General features: G+C 39.5%; 1 protein-coding gene across 7 annotated transcripts in view; it reads right to left on the minus strand.

Annotated features, from left to right (window-relative positions):
- Positions 1-901: 901 nt before the first annotated feature.
- CHL1 (cell adhesion molecule L1 like) overlaps positions 902-20,315 on the minus strand; it is a 117,392-nt gene continuing 97,978 nt past the window's right edge. For all 7 annotated transcript variants that reach the window (XM_044302092.1, XM_044302093.1, XM_044302095.1 and 4 more), the window contains 8 exons: positions 19,992-20,214; positions 18,076-18,191; positions 16,254-16,458; positions 15,984-16,106; positions 14,752-14,931; positions 9,340-9,471; positions 5,716-5,788; positions 902-3,587 (listed from right to left, as the gene is read on the minus strand). In XM_044302092.1, coding sequence (XP_044158027.1) covers positions 3,380-3,587; positions 5,716-5,788; positions 9,340-9,471; positions 14,752-14,931; positions 15,984-16,106; positions 16,254-16,458; positions 18,076-18,191; positions 19,992-20,214 — 1,260 coding nt within the window. In that variant the 3' untranslated portion in view covers positions 902-3,379. The remainder of the gene's footprint in view (positions 3,588-5,715; positions 5,789-9,339; positions 9,472-14,751; positions 14,932-15,983; positions 16,107-16,253; positions 16,459-18,075; positions 18,192-19,991; positions 20,215-20,315) is intronic.

Genomic DNA, 20,315 nt, shown 5'->3' on the forward strand with positions numbered 1-20,315 from the left:
ATTATTATATGAGAAGGCACAGGATGGAGCTCTAAAGGTAACCTTTGATTTAGCCTAGAACCTGTTGTAACTGTTTAAGTGCTTCCATCTTGTATGGAACATTGTATGAGAATTTACACTTTGTTCATGTTTAACTGTACCTTCTCTTCTCTGTCTCCTGTCCTTTTGTACCACACCGCTGCAACAGCAAGGGGACCCCACCTTCCATCAGGCAGAAGACCCCAACCAATGTGTACCTTAAGGGATAACAAGGTGTACCTCCATTTCCCTGTAACAGCCCTGGGAATGAGGTATTAGGACAGAGCCACTGTGAGTGCCACCACCACCTCCGTTCTCCCCTCATGCTCTCCGCCAGGTACAGATGTAGCAGGGTTAGCACACATGCTTTATGAGACATGTTATCTAAACTAAATGCGTTAAGCAATTGCTTGTAGTTGCATAGATTACCAAGATTATATGATGAAGTTTAAAGGGTAATCTACTTTTCAATCCAAGATTTTAAAGGGGTTTTCCAAAGGTTGTCTCCCTGACCTCTACTTCATCTCTGTACTGACACTGACCTGACCTCGGACTGTTTATCAGATTTCATGTACTCTGCCTGCCCCTGATTATGATTTTACCTGACCCCTTGGTGCTCTGAACTGGTATCTCTTTACACTTTGGATCAGCTGTCAATAATTGTTCTCCATTTAGCCCAGACCGCCCCAAAGACTTCTTTCAGCCATGCCTTGGGCCTGCACAGTGTGATGGAAAGATAACTTTGGGTCTTTACTTTCCAGCGCCCTTGCCACCTTTTGCGTAACTCTCATAACTATACTGCATCAGAATGTAAGAATGCTTCTAGTATTCTTTATTGCTGGAAAATACCCTATTCCAAGTAATCACAGTCCAGTCAATGATATTTTTTTATTTTTGTTATTTTTTATTTTTTATCAAAGGGCACATTACAAACAAGACAACACAAAGCTTTGAGCTTCCTCCATTTCAACAGCATCTATGATTCCTTCAGTTACACAACTTAACACTATTCTTTTATAGTTGCTCATCATGCAGATAAAAGGTGGCATTAGCACAAACAGAGGCTAAACTTTAAATATCTGTAGGCTACAACCATAACTGCCATGTGGAAGGTTTGAGGGGTACATGGTCATGACTTTTTTACTAACCATCTATGAAGTAACCAGAATTATCACCCACCAGCAGGAGTGCTGGGCACACGTTTTGATGACCCACCACTAGCATGAGTGGGCTATTCTTTTTCATGCATATTTTTCTGTAGTACATGGACACAGTTCTTGTTCATCTTTTACCCACCAGAGAATAGAAATGTTGAAAAAAATAATGTCAAGTTTTGGCAGCATACAGCTTTGTGAATTTTATTAGTGTAGTAAATCTGTTTCCACTGAAAACATAAAAGTAAAGGTTTGCAGGAAAGACCTTCAGCCACCACTGTCAGTACCTGGAAATTGTTTCCTTCTTGACCATGTTACTATCTAAGTCAGTGGTCCCCAACCTGCAGTTCTCCAGCTATCGCAAAACTATATCTCCCAGTATGTCCTATGATGCCTATAGGACATGCTGTTACTTGTAGTTTAGAAACAAATGTAGCGTCACTGGTTAAAGATCAATGATCTAAGTGGAGCCATATTTACCTTTGTCGTGTTCCAAGAAGTATAGGAAGAAATACAGCAAAGGTGATTTGACCACACAGTTGGCTTTATAAGATACAACTAAATTTGCCCATAGTTTTCACTTAAAGCAATTGTCACCACCATTAGCCATGTACTTAATATTAAAGAATGGAGAGGAAATGTGTTTTGGCCCTCTCTTCTTTCATCCATTAATATCTAGGAACTAATGGTGACAATACTTCTTAGACAGCAGCTGTTGGTCAAACATCCATGACTCCTAACTCATCCATAAACATGCAAACTCAGCTCCACCAAACATGTGTTTTCAGTGGGTGGAGGGGAAAAAACCACTACAGATATCCTTTGAATCAGGTTAATATCCAAGGGAACGAAGGATTGGACAAGTTGAAATCCAGATTGGGGCACTCCTATAAAATTAGAGTTGGCTGGTTTGGCAGACGTATAATGTTTTTGATCGATCGAGGCTCTCGGTCAAATTTTGTATTCTTCAAATTTTATCTGTTCATTTTATACCATATTTATATATACTGTATATGCCTAATGTCTGGACACCTTAAGGGTACTTTCACACTAGCATTAAAGTTTTCTGGTATTGAGTTCCGTCATAGGGGCTCAATACTGTAAAAAAAAAACATGCTGAGGTATTTTCTCCAGCCAAAATTACAGAACACTTGCCGGCATTAATTTCCATAGAAATGTATTAATGCCGGATCCGGTACCAAGTGTTCTGGAAAAACCAATCCGGTTTCCCGGATGACATCGGAGAGATGGATCCCGTATTGCAACGCATTTGTCAGACGGATCCGCATCCGGAAAAAAATGTATATCTGTTTGCCTACAGATTTCCGGATCCGGCAGGCAGTTCCGGCAACTTCTTCTAACGCTAGTGTGAAAGTACCCTAACAGATAACAGAGATGTCAAAATTGGGGTTCAGTTTATAAACTGTGATAAGAGTTATAGTAGATAATAAGAAGCATGATTCACCTGTATGAGATGTTACTAATTTACAAATACTTTGACTTTCCCAACTTAACTCCATCTTTGTTTAAAGGGTTTTCCGATAAAAATAAAAAAAAAAGTGGGCACAGAGCAGGGAAACGTGTGTGTGAACAGCACATTATCAATGAGGTCATTAATTGGCATCAAGCAATCACATGAACGATGGACATGATGTAATGCATGCAGGACCAGCAGACAGTGAAACAACATGAAGGGGCTGTAGGACATTTAAAGTTGAAAAAAAAAAATTGATATACCGCCCATTTTAAAAAATTGAAAAGCCCTTTAAATAGTATAATTAGGACAGTCCATGCTCCAATAATGTTGCTGCATTAGAGATAAACATTGGATCTTCAAAGCACATGCGCGATGTACAGACAGCACAGTTGCACGATGGGATATTTCAAAATGTTAAATTGAAAACAAGAGCAATTATGTTATGACCTCCTTCACAAAATAGTGTACATTGTGATAGTCATGTGTACCGGAACAAATGCTTATGCTTCTTCAGTTGCAAATGATTTATGAATGCTTGGTAAAATGACGATGCTGGGGAAACAAATGACAACGTTCCATTTTTTTTTAGGTGAGGCGGAACAGTCAATTTTGGCTACTAAACATTTGAATATCCAAGCCAATTCCCTCTTACAGTTGTGCACCAAATGTGTCCTTCTCGTTGAGTATTTCAATAACTGTGATAAAGTTCTTTGTGGATGCTGTGCAGTTATTAAGAGCGAACAGCTTGAATGTGTGTGTTTCCATCCCCTAGATGTTTCTCCTTTGATTCTGTGTAAGCTCCAATGAAAGATCCATCTTCGTTGAAGTTACTGTGTTCTCCATCACTGTACTGGACAAGGCTATCCACACTGTCATAGGTTTTAATATCTAAGCTTAATGAGTCCATGCTGCCATTTGTTGCCTTCTTATCACTGGAACTAAGGGAAAATAATGATGTTAGTAGCTGAGGCTGGCATCATAGAAGATAGTCTAACAAATTGACGAGCATCGAAGTTGTGATATTGATCATACTGACCCCATAAAGACATTATTAAAGAGTATCTGTCACCACATTTCACAATACAAACTACATACCATAATAAAAAGATGGCTTAGACCCGATGAGGCTGGTGTGCTTATTTTGAAAATCCATGTAAGAATGGCTGTATAATCCTGATAATAAAATTACCATCGTATGAGTCCTTTAAAGATAGAGCTGATGAGTCCAAGTGTAGTCATCAGCTAAACTCGATGTCCAATCAACCCTATTGACACACTGCAGCGTGTAGTGATCAGTGTGAGATAGCAGTAGAGGAGGTACACTTGAAAGGAGCTTGAAAGTTAGGTTAGGTGGGAAGAGACTGAGTTTAGCTCATGAATATACTAGGAGTCATCAGCTCTCCATTTCAGACTGGCCCATCAGAAAAGTATAGGAACCACTAGTTGGCCCAGGTTTGGACACAATAATGTGCCACTTACACAACAAGGCCCTAAGGTCCTACAAAAATGTATTCAGTTTGGAGATGACTTTAGAGCCAATCTATGCAATTAAATTAGAAGTGAGTATATGTGTTCTGTCCAGTTTGATAGTGGGCTCTCAGAATAATTTGCTCCGATGGGTCTAAGGAACCATAGTCAGCTCTGTCACTCTTTAGTTGGATTCAAAAAGTTATTTTTTTAGATTATTTTTAATATCAGGCCAGAAAACTTTCAAAAAGGATTATACAGCCATTCTGATATGGATTTTCAAAGTAACTACACCAGCCTCATCTGGTCAAAGAAATTTATTTAATATTGCATGCAGCTTTTATTGTGAGATCTAGTGACAGATCCTCTTTAAGCCGTTGTTCACATTGCCACTATTGATTTCCATTTTTCAGCTCTGATCTGGGAGCACAACAATGACAATTATGGAAATCGCAGCACATAACTGACACCTATGCCTCCCCACCCGAAGGACCCCATTGACTATAATGAGGTCTGTTAGGTTTTTGTCAGTGAGACAAATTATTTTTTTTATGGAATCTATGATGGAGACTCCAGACCAAGTCTCCAATGCAGATGTAAGCCTATATTTCTTATAAGTGTGTATCCTGAGAGGTTCAAGTTGCACTTTTATTCCTATATTACTTATTTTATTCGTAAATCCTCCTTTCCCTGACATGCTGCTTTACAGAGCTCAGTGGGAATCCTCTATGAGGCATTTTTTCTCCCCTGGAAGCTGTGATTTCCGTGATGAAGTGGAGCCCAGAAGCATCCTCATGAATATGTAATCTGCTTTGTGTGAATAATGCTGACTTTCACTGAACAGAGATGCTGCTACAGCATTCAGGAGAAGGCTAGCAAAAAGCAGGGGTTGACTGCGGGATCAGTCTACACACAAGGTCTATTGGTAGTCTGTAGCTATGGAGCATAAATTGCATTAAACACTTTTTTTAAGGTTAGGTTATCAATATCTGATCAGTAGGGATTAAACTTTTGACACCCATACCAATCAGCTATTTGAAGGGGATGCAGTCCTATAAATTCAGGACCAGAAGCTGCCAGGATGCACCATGGGGCAGGAACGACCTATAGTGGAGGCTAATGGGTAATGATGTCACTGCTTCCATTGCCAAATGAGTCATTTTTGTGTTCACATTAAATGGAAATTGTGTGGTGCAAAAAAAAAATATATGTGTAAACCACACATGTGTGACCATTTCTATTGATTCAGAAAAGGTGAAAAATGTAGCTGTGGCATGGCAAGATCTACACTATAAATCTTCCTCTATACTTAGGTTCTCGGGGGGCTATAATAGAGCTGCTCCTTACCACTGACACCCTGAATCTGGCCATGTTTCAAATGGCTGCATTGCATGTAGTTTAGTTTCTTTTGTTACCTAGCCTGTTCTCATAGACAGTGTCAGCTGTTAGCATTCTGGCATATGATATTATAATAATGATATTATTATTATGGTATACAGTATTAGAATACACTGTATGCACATAGTATTAATAGGGGGAAAGAATATTGTAAAAAACAACTCTGCTAAATGGAAGGTCTGAACTTCGCTCAACACTAACCTACAGTCATCAAAGAACTGATCCTTCATAGACTGTACTTCAGGTTCAGGATGGAGATCTTCTTTTTCCTTCACTGTAAACAAAAAAAAAAAGCATAGAAGATCAAAAGAAAAGATTAGAAAAAATGGGTATAAGTGTTTTGTACAAGGACTTTATTATATTCCTTTATGGAGTCATACATTTTTTTCTTGGTGCATACTGAAAAATCCTTCATGTATTCTTCCATTTCTGGGGCTACAAAGCCACTTGAGCTGTTATAGTGAGTCTCTGGTTAAAGAAAAGGAATTCACCTCAACTGGGGATGAACAGAATACTTATCTGGGGCCCTCCTTTCATGGTTTTAGTTTAAGATCCACCGATCCCTGAGCTCCTGTTCAGTCATCCAAGCTGGCCGCACCACTTCACAGACTATCTGATACACACTGGGCATTTGGTAGTCCAAGACTATTCCTGCTTATTCAGCCCTGCCCTTGGAGGGCAACAGGAAGTGTTTGGACTGTCCAATGCACATTGTATCAGGTAGTCTAAGAAGAGCGGCCATCTTGTATGACTGAACAGGAGCCCGGGAATCGGTGAATCTGCAATTGAAAAGAAGGGCACCAATTAAGTCTTCTGTTCACTCCTCAGTTAAAGGGAACCTGTCACCTCCAAAAACCACCCCAAGCCACCAGCAGTACCTGAAAGTAGCCAGCAGCGTGTTTCCGACGATCATTTTCTTCCTGAAGGCAGATGAAGCAAAAGCTCAGAAAACGTTTTTTTATCCCCTGCCCGCGTCATTTTCTAGTCATGCTTGAGGTCGCTGTGACTGACAGCCGGCAGTTTGGCAAAGGCAGCCAAACTCTCATGCATAAGCGCTGTCAGTCACAGCGAAGGGGCAGGTAAGGGGGCGTGGTTACCTTGACTTAAAGCAAGGAGGCCGCTGCCCCCTTGACTTCAAGCATGACTAGAAAATCACACGGGCAGGGAGAAAAAGAACGTTTTCTGAGCTTTTGCTTCATCTGCCTTCAGGAAGAAAACGATCGTCGGAAACACGCTTCTGGCTACTCTCGGGTACTGCTGGTGGCTTGGGGTGGTCTTTGGAGGTGAAAGGTTCCCTTTAATATGATCTTCTTGAACCAGAATGTTGCTTTAAAATAAAAGTGCCACCAGAAATGTTATTTGACAGTTAAAACCATATAGCCACACATATCCTTTTTTCTAATCAGTTTTTTATTTTCTGATTGCAGATTTATTTATTCGTGAACCTAATTCTGGGGGTGGCCATCTTGCCTGAGTTGCTCTTAACAACATGTAGAAAGCATTAAGAAAATTGCTTTACGGCAGCCACATCGTCCTTAGACACCATGGTCAGGAGGGGACCTCAATTTTGTCTATGGGAGAGTTTTCTGGACATGCTCTGTGACCTGTGCAGAGGTCATTGTACAAGGAAAGAATAGATAAGATTTGACAATCACCTATTGTAAATGGAGGATCCCGTCCTATCTATAAACAGAGGTGATATCATTACAGACAGGATTAGAAGGACAGATAAGCAGGTAACTGCAGTAAAGGGATCTGTACAGATCAAGAAGTGTCGCCTATTATTAGGACTACTGGCTAGTGCGAAAACTGCAGGATTTTATGGTTTTTGTTTAAATATATTGACATGGAAAATTAAAAAATAACATCAAATATTCTTAAAAAATATGTGAAACGTAAAAACATGATTTAAACAATAGGTTATTTTCTGATGACACATTGCCTTTAAGGGATGTGGTATCTGCTGTTCCCATAATCTATACTAAAAGTGAGATTTTATTTGTAACCATGATGCATCAACTGTGAAAAAATGCAACATTTTGAGATCCTTAGATGCAAAATCCATCACACCATATAAAATATAATAGAAATTCTGAGTATTTGCTATGGTCCATTCAATTTCAATTGCAAAAGAAAAGCAGGGTGTGAAATTGCATAACGTGACTTCAGTCATGCAGCTCTCTATAGCGGGATGGCAAAATGCACAAATACTTTATTCCAAACCATGACTCCAATCTTTTCATGTTTATAATTAGGGATGAGCGAATCGACTTTGGATGAAACACCCGAAGTCGATGCGCATAAAACTTTTGGTCCATTACTGTACGGAGCAGGAGCTCCGTACAGTATTAGAATGTATTGGCTCCGATGAGCCGAAGTTATTGCTTCGCGAAGTCTCACGAGACTTCACATAATAACTTCATAAGTTAATTTGTACTGTAAAAATGAATTTCCTGAACTCGGGTTTGGTTCCAAATGGTACCTTGGAACTGAACCCGAGTTCGGGAAATGCTTTTTTACAGTGCAAATTAATTTATGAAGTTATTACCCGAAGTCTCCTGAGACTTCACAAAGCAATAACTTCGGCTCATCGGAGCCAAAACATTGTAATACTGTACGGCGCTCCTGCTCCGTACAGTATTAGAATAAAGCTTTATGCTAATCAACTTTGGATATTTCATCCAAAGTCAATTCGCTCATCCCTATTTATAATATTAATACTCAAGAACCTTTATTTCAATAATCACCCTCATGTTTCAATGTACAATCTGGCAATCTGGCTCCGTGTGATGGCCTCAAATTAATGTGCATTTTTACAGATGTACTTGCAGTGCTTGAGGCTAACTTTAACATGGTTTTGCATTGTATTATTTAATGCTTGCAAAAAAACATGAAACTGGTTAAAATTTTCATATCTTCATTTGGCTCATTTTTCAGCACAGCCAATCAGAAAACATGGCACTTATATGTGCAATTTCTGGAGGTACAGTAGTCCAATGCCTAAAGGGAGCCTTGGGGGGGAGGTGTCTGCTAAAAGGGAAAAATGTACATCCTGCTTGAATAAAATGAACTATTAAATATATAAAATATGTCTATGTTATTAAGCCCCTTTTGCACTGCATGGCAATAATTTTTAAGCATTTTTCTACTGGGCCAAAGTTGTAAATTGTACTTGGTGCTTTTTTGGTACCTAATTTGAGGATGTTCGAAGGGAGCCAAGACGGTACCATGAAGTCATGTGACTTTACTACACTTCTACCAGCTACATTAAGGGGGTACCATGTCCTCAGTGTAAAAAAAACTACCCGGTACCAAAACCTAGTAGAGGCGAGTAGAGTAGAGAAAGGTAAAGCTAGTACCATACTGTGGAAAAGGGGCTTATAGTTACTTATGGTGCTGTGCTGCAAAGTCAGAAATTGGCATCCAAGGTTAAATTACAAGATGCTTTTTACACAAGGTTTATGACTTTGGTATGTTTATCTCACTATTGTATAATTAATAAATTGGCCCTTCATGTTGATTATTACTTTTAATAGGTAGATACTTTATATCTTATATTTTGTGTGAGCAATGTATTTGCCATATTTGTTTTCCGTTTGTATTATCTAATATCTCAATGTGTAAAACATTCAATAATTAAGCACCACCCCCTAAGAGTTTGGGTTGTGGAAGGTGTAATCAAAGAATTCAGGGGTGGGGTTAAGGTGACATTAGCTGCTTCTGTCTGTCATGGTGCCTCAGGGGCAATGAGATTCTGGCACACGATATACATCACAAGTCACAATATGAGGTGGTCTACATTATGAAGCTCTCATGTTACTGTACCTGCATATTTTCCTCCTCTATTTATCTGCACAAAGCAACCAACAAGCATTAAAAGTGTTAAAAGAGCCACAGCGCACATCAGTCCAATAAACCATCCTTGAGTAGATAGGCTCCGAGGTACGTTAGCGTAAGCTGCAATGGAATAAGAGATAATTACAGTGTATTACTATATGGATAGCATACTATGCAAATTACTATATGGATAGCATACTATGCAAATGTTGCACTTCATTTTACAGTATTTCCTTCTTTACACAAAGACTTTACTACTATGGATCTATGTAGACCTATGTATGTAGATCTCTACATGTACAACAAACTACATGTACCATATGTTACACATACAGACTACAGTGGACAAGACAATACTACTTCTCTAAAAGTCATCTGAGTTTATAACGTGTGTTTTTTTGGGTCATATATAAATTTATTGACAAATATGCTACATTGTTACATTTAAGCTTTGTATAGAATGGGTCTCGTTAGACTCTTTGCATCCTTACAGGTTTGAGAGGACTAGGCCTTGTGAAGGGTAGGCTAGGTAAAATAATGGTAGAGTCACAACCATAGAGTCTCTGTGGTAATGCATTGAGGCCATATGGCCCCTTAGTACAGAACCGAGTGGCATCAGTGTTCTATCACAGGGGCTCCATCTTCTCTTCTAGAACTAGCAAGAGCCTATACTCTTGTTGCATGCACAGGTTGTATAATGCTGCCAAACGACTCCATGCATGAGCCCCATAGGTAAAAATAGGAAATTTTACTTTAAAAAGTTTATTTTTTATTTTTATTTTACAAAAATAGCTCAATATCTGTGTTAAATACTCCAAATTATCGAAATGTCCAATGACCATAGAAGAAGTCCCAAGCATTGTAAGGCCTAAGCTCATGGGCCACTCCTCTTCTATGCTGTTTTCTGATTTACATTTTTAAGACAGGATTCCTATATAAACTGAAAAATATATCTCAAAGCGTATGACTGGTGCAAATATTGATGATATCATGGACAGAATACTTACTGCAGTTTAACAACATTGAATTTCACACCATTTTTTCTTAACCTACAGAGGCCCTAATTCTGTCCAGATTATATATTTTTATAGAAGCTTGGGTTCCTTTCTTCTGCTAGAGAGCATAGGGTTAAATAATGAAACTCTGGATGCTTGCAGTAGCTACTAGTGGCAGCTTAGGAGCAAATATGGAAACGTTTGCCACATTGCTGTGATGTACAAGAATGAGCTGTGGTGTGTGACCACTGAAGCAGTAAGATCTACATGCTCATGTCCATGATTGACTGATTATGATTGCCCAAATATCTCACGAGTATGTGGGTGCTCCAACTCTTCCGTGAAAGCAGATGTCAGGACAAAGGACTCAGCATACATGACCGATCCTTTGTTCCCACAGCAGATATGGTGTCTGGCAGTGACCCATTCCTCTCTTCTCATTGACAAAACATGCATGCTTGGCTGAGCTGGCATGTATGTGTATGTACGACTCAGGAACAAGCTCGTAGCCAAATAAGTGTTTGACTTAACAGCTATGGATGATGTGTTGGCACTTTTAGGTGCACTCAAAATTATGTAAATCAAAACAGCAGCTTGATACTATGACGTTAATACATAAATGTACTGTTTTTTTATACACTGTTCAGATATTATGGACTTAATTAGAGCAATAGATTCACAGATGACAGAGAAGCAGGGGGTTAGTTTAAAGGGGCTTTTCCACTTGCCTATTCATTTACACCGATGATGCCGTCGGCACTGGCCACCTAGTCTTACAGAACAGAGGCCGGGAAGTAGTGGTCCTAGAACGTTTTATGGCATAACCATAAGATATGACATAATGTCTAAGGTGTGAAAACCCCTTTAAGAAATTTGGCAGACAATCTAGCAGAATACAGAGAGTCATATCCCAAAGCCCATAGCAAGCGTCAACACAAACCTATAGCAGGAACTTTGGCAGCAAGGGCAGAAGTGTGAGTTGGAGAAGAAGAAATAGTAGAAAATCCTGTAAGAAATGAAAAGTTTTTTGCACAAATTCACTGGAGATTTTTTTGTGATAGATTGTTATAATTATCTTGCTAGAAAATGAACTTGCAGACCTAGAAGCATAACCCCAGTGGTGATATTATTGATTATTGCTGCAGAAAAAACTAGAGATACAAAGAGTAACTCGCAGGTCACCAACCATGTGCATAGTATATGTATTTCATTATATATTTTTTTTTTTTATTTAGTAGCAAATTTACGCTGTCATATATTTGCAGTCATTGGTGATGTAGTGTTATTGTTATATTATCATATAGACTTCATTGTTCATGGCAATAATCTCTCTCTGTAGACGGAAGGTTTAGATCTGTTTTTTTTTTTAATCAGATAATTTTTATTAAAGATTTTACATGCAGCCAATTGTTCAGATAAACCATACATTATATGACAATAGGATATCAATACAGTAAAATCAATCATACTTTATCCAAATCAGCATGTCAATGACACTGCATCAAAAAAAAAATAATATAAAAATCTTTATTAAATCTCCCATTCCCCCCCAACTCCCTCCCCACCTCCCCCTCTCCGTGTGGTCATCTCCCTCGACATGGACAAACATGCTCCAATTCTCTTACATCTTAGCTTCCAAATCCCCTTAGGACCATTCCATTCCAAATATGCATCAATCTCTGAGACTTCTCCCCAGGTCCAGCCAGCCACACCTGCCATTGCTTCTTAAATTTCTGTACAGTGCCCCTTTTAATATAGATGCCACTCTCCATGGATATCATATGATTGACCATATTTATCCACTCTGACTTAGTCGGAGAGATTGGCTGTATCCAGTGTTTTGCAATGGATTTACGTGCAATGTACAATAATTTAGCAATAGGTTTAGATCTGTTTACTTGAAATAAAATAACTTGGTTGAGGTCAGCTAGTCTTGAAGAACAGGGGTCAGGAGACTCGTCCATCCTGGTAAGTGATGCAGACCACATAACAATGGTGTCAAATTCCATATATTCGCCTTCTGTGTTATGGCGCCGTGTAACAGCGCACGGACTGCCGGAGATGCACCTAGTTTATGAAGAGGTGATCCGCACTTCATCAATTAGGCGAATCTTCCAGCAGTGCAAGGGAGATCATAGACCAGTGCAAAACAGGTAAATGATAAATCAGGGCCTTTATGTCTTCTTCAGGAGTTATCTGACTCTGCACAAATGGCAGGTTGTGATACCACACATGAACTAGTTGGAAATAGGTCAATGGCTAGACTACTTTCTCTACAGTCCTTCCAGGTGATGATTAACTCTTGGTACATTCTTGGGAACCTGGATGCGAACTAGCGTTGGTGAATCATCATGTATATTTCCAGTTATTACTAGGTGTGCCATGTCTGCCATTAATAGTTTGCTTAAACTTTTTAGAGACAGTCTCTTATTTTCATTGCAGGTGGTCCATCTCATATCCTTGTGAAAATATTAATGATAGAAAGGAACAATTGTCTGGATTTTGGATGTTACAGATCGGTGAGACTGGCAACACGTGGTTTGATCTGACATGTTTTCCATTTGGCGTCTGTGTTGTTTCTGGTGCTTGCCACATATTCTTTCCCCAGGTGTGACTATCATGGTCATTTAACCTTCTCTATTTATTGTTGTTTCTCCCACTATGCTATGCGGTTTATAGCTTCTGTTTGAGTTGTGGATAGCTGGTGTGTGGATCTCGGCTGAGTTCCTGGTGCTGCCATAGCCACTTGAAGTTAAGTGTTTTCTTTCCTTTTTGTATTTTGTTTGGGTTATTTTGTGTGTTGCATTTTTCTGGCATTTGTATTTAGGCCTGAGGGAGACTCCTGTTCGTCCTTCCTTTTGGAGGAACAGGTTGTGTCAGTCCTGACATTAGTACCAGGGTCCTATAGGGTGAGTTAGGACATTAGGTATTCAGGTGTATGAACTCTCCTACTTCTGGGGTCTGTTCATACTGGTAGTTAGTCAGGACTTTGATTAGCATTTTACTAGGAGGTGTCCATCTCCTTTCCCTAGTTTCCAGGTCTTATTTCCTCACCCCTTTCCCTCCTATGTTCGGTGTGGTTTTTCTCTCCCACAACTGAACGTGACAACTTCCTTACCTTTCCTCTTTTCTCAACATATGTCTGTCCTTACCTTTCCTATTTTCTTACCTTTCTTCTTGGCTCAAGATATCTTGAGATGAGTGGAGCAAGATAACCAGGTTTATAAAACATTTTTTTTTTCAAAGCTGATCATCTTGAGCCACTCATCTCTGGGTATCTTAATGTAAGAGGAAAGATAAGGAAGGACAAATGTCAGGAAAAGAGGAAAGGTAAGAAAGGACATAATTGTATGTAGTTTTACTTCAATGATTATATAGACCACATCATTAGAGCCTTTCCTCATTTCTATTGCTATAAACACATTTAAAAAGGAAATTTATCAAATGTGTTATGCCAGGTTTTTTTTAATAAAAAAAATTGTCACATACCATATGGCGGCCCACATTTTTAGTTGCACAAAACTTTGCGACTTTTGGTCTCCTGCACTACCCTGCTCCACTTTTAAAACTTTTATTTACGCCAAGTTTGTTGTGTAGAGCACTTTAAAGGGATTCTGTCATGAGACATGAGATGTCATAATAAGAATCCTAAGCTGGCATTATTAAACTTCACTGTGGCTCTATTTGCACAAAAAACAGGTTTTTATCCCTAGCTCAGCGCCGCCTCCGCAATCCTACCCGTCCCTCTGCCAGATCCTGCGCACTAGGCTCAGCCTGATGCGTCGCGGACTCCTGGCAGCGGCTACGTTGAGCGAAGCCGCTGCCAGGAGTCTGCCGCGCACCAGGCTGAGCCTAGTGCGCAGGAGCGGGATCTGGCAGAGGGACAGGTAGGATTGCTGAGGCGGCGGTGAGCTAGGGAAGGTCGGCGAGGGGTGCGGCCGGGCACCCTGTATTAACGGACCTCCCCTTGGGCACCTTAAGTGAGTGATTGACAGGTTATCCTGTTTTTTGTGCAAATAGAGCCACAGTAAAGTTTAATAGTGCCAGCTTAGGATTCTTATTATTACTCCGGACATGAACATATGTTTAGGTTATAGGGGTAAAATCTCATGACAGAATCCCTTTAATGTTAACTTATTTAAAGTCAAAACTCATCACCAGGCATCCTACCATTGTACTTTTATTGTTGTAGAGGTAAACCTCATAGCAATACTGTGCTCTAATTTCATAAATTTGGCGCACACAGCAACTCCGGACTATAAACTGACCTCAAATACACCTAGAATAATAAATTGTTCCCTTAGGACATATATAGACATGTCCCTTCAAGATATATGCTCAAGATATTTTCAATATTCTAGTACAACAATTGCTAGGACCACTAATAACCTAAAACACATCTTACTTGCTTGTGTTTGGGCCAGTCCTTCTTCACTCACGGGTTTGCTACATCCAATACGGGTACATGCTCGAAGGTAGAACTTGTACCTCATACCATGCTCAAGACGCGGAATTCTTTGACTGACTGCTTCTGGGTTTGTTATGGTGATGTTATATAAACCCCCTATGACATCACTTTCATTAACTAAAAGACACAGAAATAAAACATCAGGTGCATAAAACAAAAATAAATGGATATTTATAAATAGATATATAGCATACTTTATATATAACAAATAAGTCTACTTTCACATTAGCATTTTTTGCGGATCTGTCATAGATCTGCAAAAACGCTTCTGTTACCATAATAAAACCGCATGCATCCGTCATGAATGGATCCAGTTGTATCATGTCTTTTTTATAGCCATCTTGCTCCACACCACATAGTGGACAGAAGAATGCTGCTTACAGCGTTATTCTGTCCGCGATGGGAGCACAACCAAAAGGAACGGAATGAATTTTGGTGCATTCTGTTTCGTTCAGTTTTGTCCCCATTGACAATGAATGGGGACAAAACTGAAGCGTTTTCTTCTGCTATTGAGATCCTACGACGGATCTCAATAGCGGAATTAAAAACGCTAATGTGAAAGTAGCCTAACACTTTGCTTATTTAGCTAAGGGTGTAGTGATAGGCTGAGTGATCTGATCATAAATGTATCATTAATAAACTTCTCCCATTCCTTTCTTTTGGATGGAGTCTAAAACCTGTGAAAACTATCATAATTCCTCATACCATTATGCATACAGCATTTCTCCAAACATCCTTAAATTGTGGATTGGTTGAAGCTAAATCCTTAATAGTAAGCCCAAACCATGGCTAGATTATCCATTACATCAGTATTGATGCAAGGGTGCTTAAATGAATGCCCCATTAGAACATATGGAAATCTTCTGGTGATGTCACCAGAATTGAAGTCACTCTGTCCGAGAGGCAGAACATCTACCACAGTCTCAGCTTGACCATGTATTATATGATCAACCAGTTTTGCCGTGATTGGCAGGGGTTTTCGCTGTCTGTGTAATCAGCTATTTAATAGCGGTTCCTCATGTACACAAAATCTTGTCCAGGTAGGACAAACTTTTTAGTTTATGGCAGAGAGTGAGACTGTCTATGTTTTTTCTTTACTGATAATGGATAATTCTTAGATTATTTCTGTGCATCTTATATATTCAAAAATTCATAGTAAATATACATACTTATCTGGTGCTGCAGTATGTAACTGGTAAGGATACCATTTTTTCTCTTTGGTGGGGCCCAGGACAGTGTGAAGGACTCCAGGTCAGAACTTACAATTCGTAAAACCTGTGGTTGCTCTGGCACTGAGAAATGAAAAACGAAAAGTTTTAAAAAGGACAATATACATCAATGTTCACATATCATCTAGCAGACAGCTGTCACCTATACCAAAGCATATTGTTAATAATAATGTTCATGAAATGATTAATATTAGGTCTCCATCTTCTCACCTCCTTCTGGAGTTTGGAGAGTGACAGGGATGCTCTCTGGGCCATCACCTCGAGTGTTATAGGCGGCAACAGATACTTGATACTCGCAGAATGGGTGAACTATAGGGATTATCCCCGAGTTCCTCTGGCCACTAAAAGACAGCGTGTGTCGCTCACCGTGATGCATTTTCCCATCTTGTAGACTTTTTATTTTCCAGTAAATTATCTAGATAGAACAGTAAAAGCATATAAGAAATAGTTTATAGTTTCAAATATAAAAGGATACATGAAGCAGAACTCCTAGATTACCATTTACTCTGACTAATTTGACACACATCTTTATGCTTATTACCCAGTAGTATTATTTTTCTCACTGGTGATTTATTTCATTGTAGGTTATAATACAGTGGTACTTGAAAGTGTGTGAACCCTTCAGAATTTTCTATATTTCCATATAAATACCTTCAAAGTAGATCAGATTTTCAGATTTGGTTATCTTTATCTACTTTTAGTATTGTGTGAAAATCAGTTGTTTTAGGTTGAATTTATGCATAAGTATAGAAAATGTTGAAGGGTTCACAATCTTTCAAGCACCACTGTAGATTGGTCCTTGCCATGCAGCAAATCAGCTCTCCATGCCTATGATGGGCTTCTGTTTTTACAAATTAGACAATCTAACCATACAGATCTGCAGTGATCAATAAAGGCAGTGTTCCTCAACTCCAGTCCTCAGGGACCACCTACCGATCATGTTTTAAGGATTTCCTTAGTATTGAGCAAGACTTCGTATTAGTTTTGCATAAGGTCTTACCACAGGTATTCCTTCTGTGGGATATTCTCAAATCACGACCAGAAGTTGGGCCCTGAGGACTGCAGTTGAGGAACACCGAATTAAGGCCTTGATTGAGAAGCCACTGCATTTTTTGTATAAATGAAACATAAGATGTGTTTCAAACGAAAGCCTCATTTACACGTCCATGCTAAAATCCGTGAAAAGGTGGTCAGTGATGCCTCCGTGAAGATGTCAGTGAAGGAACGTGTGGTCCGTGTGTCCGTGTGTCATCCATATTCACTGACACTGCACAGCTGAAAAATTATTTTCAAAGTATCTCTTCCTAATGATCTGTGAAACACGGATGGCATTCGAGTTGCATCCGTTGTTTTCACGCACCCATAGACTATAATGGGGCATGATGGATACGTGAACACTGACAAAATAGAGCATGCTTCCGTGCTAAAAACATGGACTGTGGTAAAAAACTGATGTGTGAATCCACACCTTAAAATGAATGGATTGGGTACGTGTGCTGTCCATGGAGAACACGTACAGCACACATCCGTGGAACACTGACGTGTGAATGAGGCTAAACTCGGATTTCCGGTAGTCGCTGATCATAGCTGTGCTCTAATATAGCTGAATTAAAATCAGCCAAGCTGTCAACACTAAAAGGACATTAAACAGGAAAGCTTTACTCGTGGGATAGTAGAGCTCTGTCCACCTTCAAAAACATTTTTTAAATTTCTCCTATGCATCTAAAGTAAAACATTTGGAAATTTGGGAAATAGTCTGGGAACAAGTGGAAGGAAGTGTGACTACAAGGTTAGACTACACTTTCTTCATTTGTAGTCTGTTACTATGGAGATGCATAGGTTTGCATAAACAGAGGCAAAATCAAAGATTTTTATTTATTATTTTAGACTAGATGAAGTTGATCGATAAGAATGGCTGTAAAGGTGGACACGGTCTTTCAACCTCAGCTGGAATCCAACTTTAAATTGCACTTACACTAAGAATGGTATACTAAAATACAATAATTGTATATGTGTTTGTTATAAATTATACCTTATAACCGGATAGATGTCCTCGTATCCTGTCCTGTGATACTTCTGTCCAGGTTACATTGGCTATCATGTGATTTACAAGGCTCACTACCACGTTAGATGGGGCAGCATCAGGAGCTAGGACAGACATTTTATAGTGTTAACATGGTTATAATGTCATATGAGAAAAGTCCAGCTACCTCATCATACTGTATTGAACCAAAGGAGCATGAAAACAAGACCGAAACGCATAGTCAGATTTATGTCTGGGCACGGGAGGTTCGTGTCTGAAGGTAGGCATCTGTCCTTATCCCCAATATTTCAAGATACACGTTTATGGGGAAAATCCCTTGAACTTCCACTCATCCCTACCGCAGAGTAATAAGACTGTAATTAGTAGTTGTCAGCCACATTAATCTGATGGCTCTCAGGACTTCCTAAACTTTCACACCATAACTTGTCAGAACGTGTTTCACATAGGATTTTGGAGAATGTTTTATGATTTATGATGTGATTTATGATGTGCAGGTGCCGGAAACTGCCTGAGCTGTCTGCTAAGTTATTAATGGTTTCTAATGAAAGCTGCAATGCACTGCGATGGAGAAGGATAGTCATGATGAGAAACTATCAGGAAGGATGCTTGTGTATCTGCATGGGTGATTGAATGCTTGGGTGGTTTTCTGGACAAGTCACAGAATTCCTGACGGATTTAAGTATGAGAGCAGTGTGTGTGTATTTTATACCACTATTTGAGGTTCTGCTGTTTCTGAAAAAAAAAAAATTGTTTTGCTTAAAATATATTGGCTGAGAGTCTGAGGACTTAGTCGGTATGTATTGTTTGCATCTATTGTGTTAGTGCATTATTTTCTGTGCTTTTTCTTTTATAAATGTAGCCATGGACATCCACATATTCACATATATTCATATCTTGACTAGTTTGTAGTATACTCTTGAAGAAGTGGCACCTTCAGCATTTTTGTGCACTTTTGCCCCGCCTATCCCACAGGCGGCTTTGATTAGGTGGTACATATAGGTGTACGTGCTCCTCCTCTCATTGGTTGCTTGATGCACACAGAGGTGACTAGGAGCAGCACACTATATGTGGAGGGTCTGCTCTCCTGAACATAGACGCCCAACGGCATAGGTAGGTCTAGAGTAGGACCCGCCTGACTGAGACCACCGTGGCACGGGTAGGTGGGCACAGATGTGTTTTGATCAAAATATATTGGCTGAGAGTCTCATAATGTTTGCATCTATTGTATTAGTGCATTATTTTCTGTGATCTGCTATTTATGCCCTGAAATTTGGTGTTATTTGTCTTGTCCTTAGTAGCATCTATGACTGCCATTTTCTACCTACATGGCACCATTATTTGAACCCTAAATGTCCCATTTCTCTCTCTATGGCTCTATCAGCTTTGGGGTTGTTATTTAGGTCATCCTTTGCACAGGATAGCTCATCAATATTAAGAGCCCGGAAAAAACCCCATTAGGGGACCGAGAACCGATTAGATAATGTGGCTGAGCCCAATTATCCAGGCCAGAGCAGCCAATTATCTAATGTGTCAGGGAAACGAGGATCAACTATGTTGGATTTCAGTATGCCCAATTTTTTGTTCCCACAGCAGGTAAGTCGCTGCCGCAGCAGGCAATTCCTCTCTCCTCACTCAAAACATGTGCACGTTCGACCGATGATCAGGCTATGATCATACTGCCATTGGAGGCTTCACTAATATAGTATTATTCTTGCAGTTAAAATTGTGAAAATCACAAAAGAGACCCCAACGGACCACAATGCATTTACTGGCTTAATGAGAAGAATAACGTAGTGTGAAAAATAACAGCAATCAGCATCTTCTGCAATACAATGCAAATTAAAGGTATTATTCACAGTAACCTGAAAAAAAACCTTCTTTATTTAACATTAAGGAATACTCACTGTCTTCTCCTGAGTAACCAGTGTGTATCTCTGGATCAGGACCAGCTCCAATATCATTAACAGCTTGGACACGAATGTCATACGGCACAAAAGCTGGTGTGTTCTTTATTGTAAATTGTGGACGTTTAACTTTTTTATGATGCCATTGTGTCTCCACGCCATGTAAACGCCAGCTGACTCTGTACTCCAATCCTGGACCATTTTGCTCATCTAAACTCAGGGGCTGGGACAGATAAAACAAGTCACCATTAGGTCTTGAGTAGAGAAAAACTCTTTAGCTCCTCAGTATGCTGCTGTATTTGTTGGAGGTAGGTAGTTTTTTTC

This window comes from Bufo gargarizans, chromosome 7, assembly GCF_014858855.1.
Source record: "Bufo gargarizans isolate SCDJY-AF-19 chromosome 7, ASM1485885v1, whole genome shotgun sequence".
Lineage (NCBI taxonomy): Eukaryota > Metazoa > Chordata > Amphibia > Anura > Bufonidae > Bufo > Bufo gargarizans.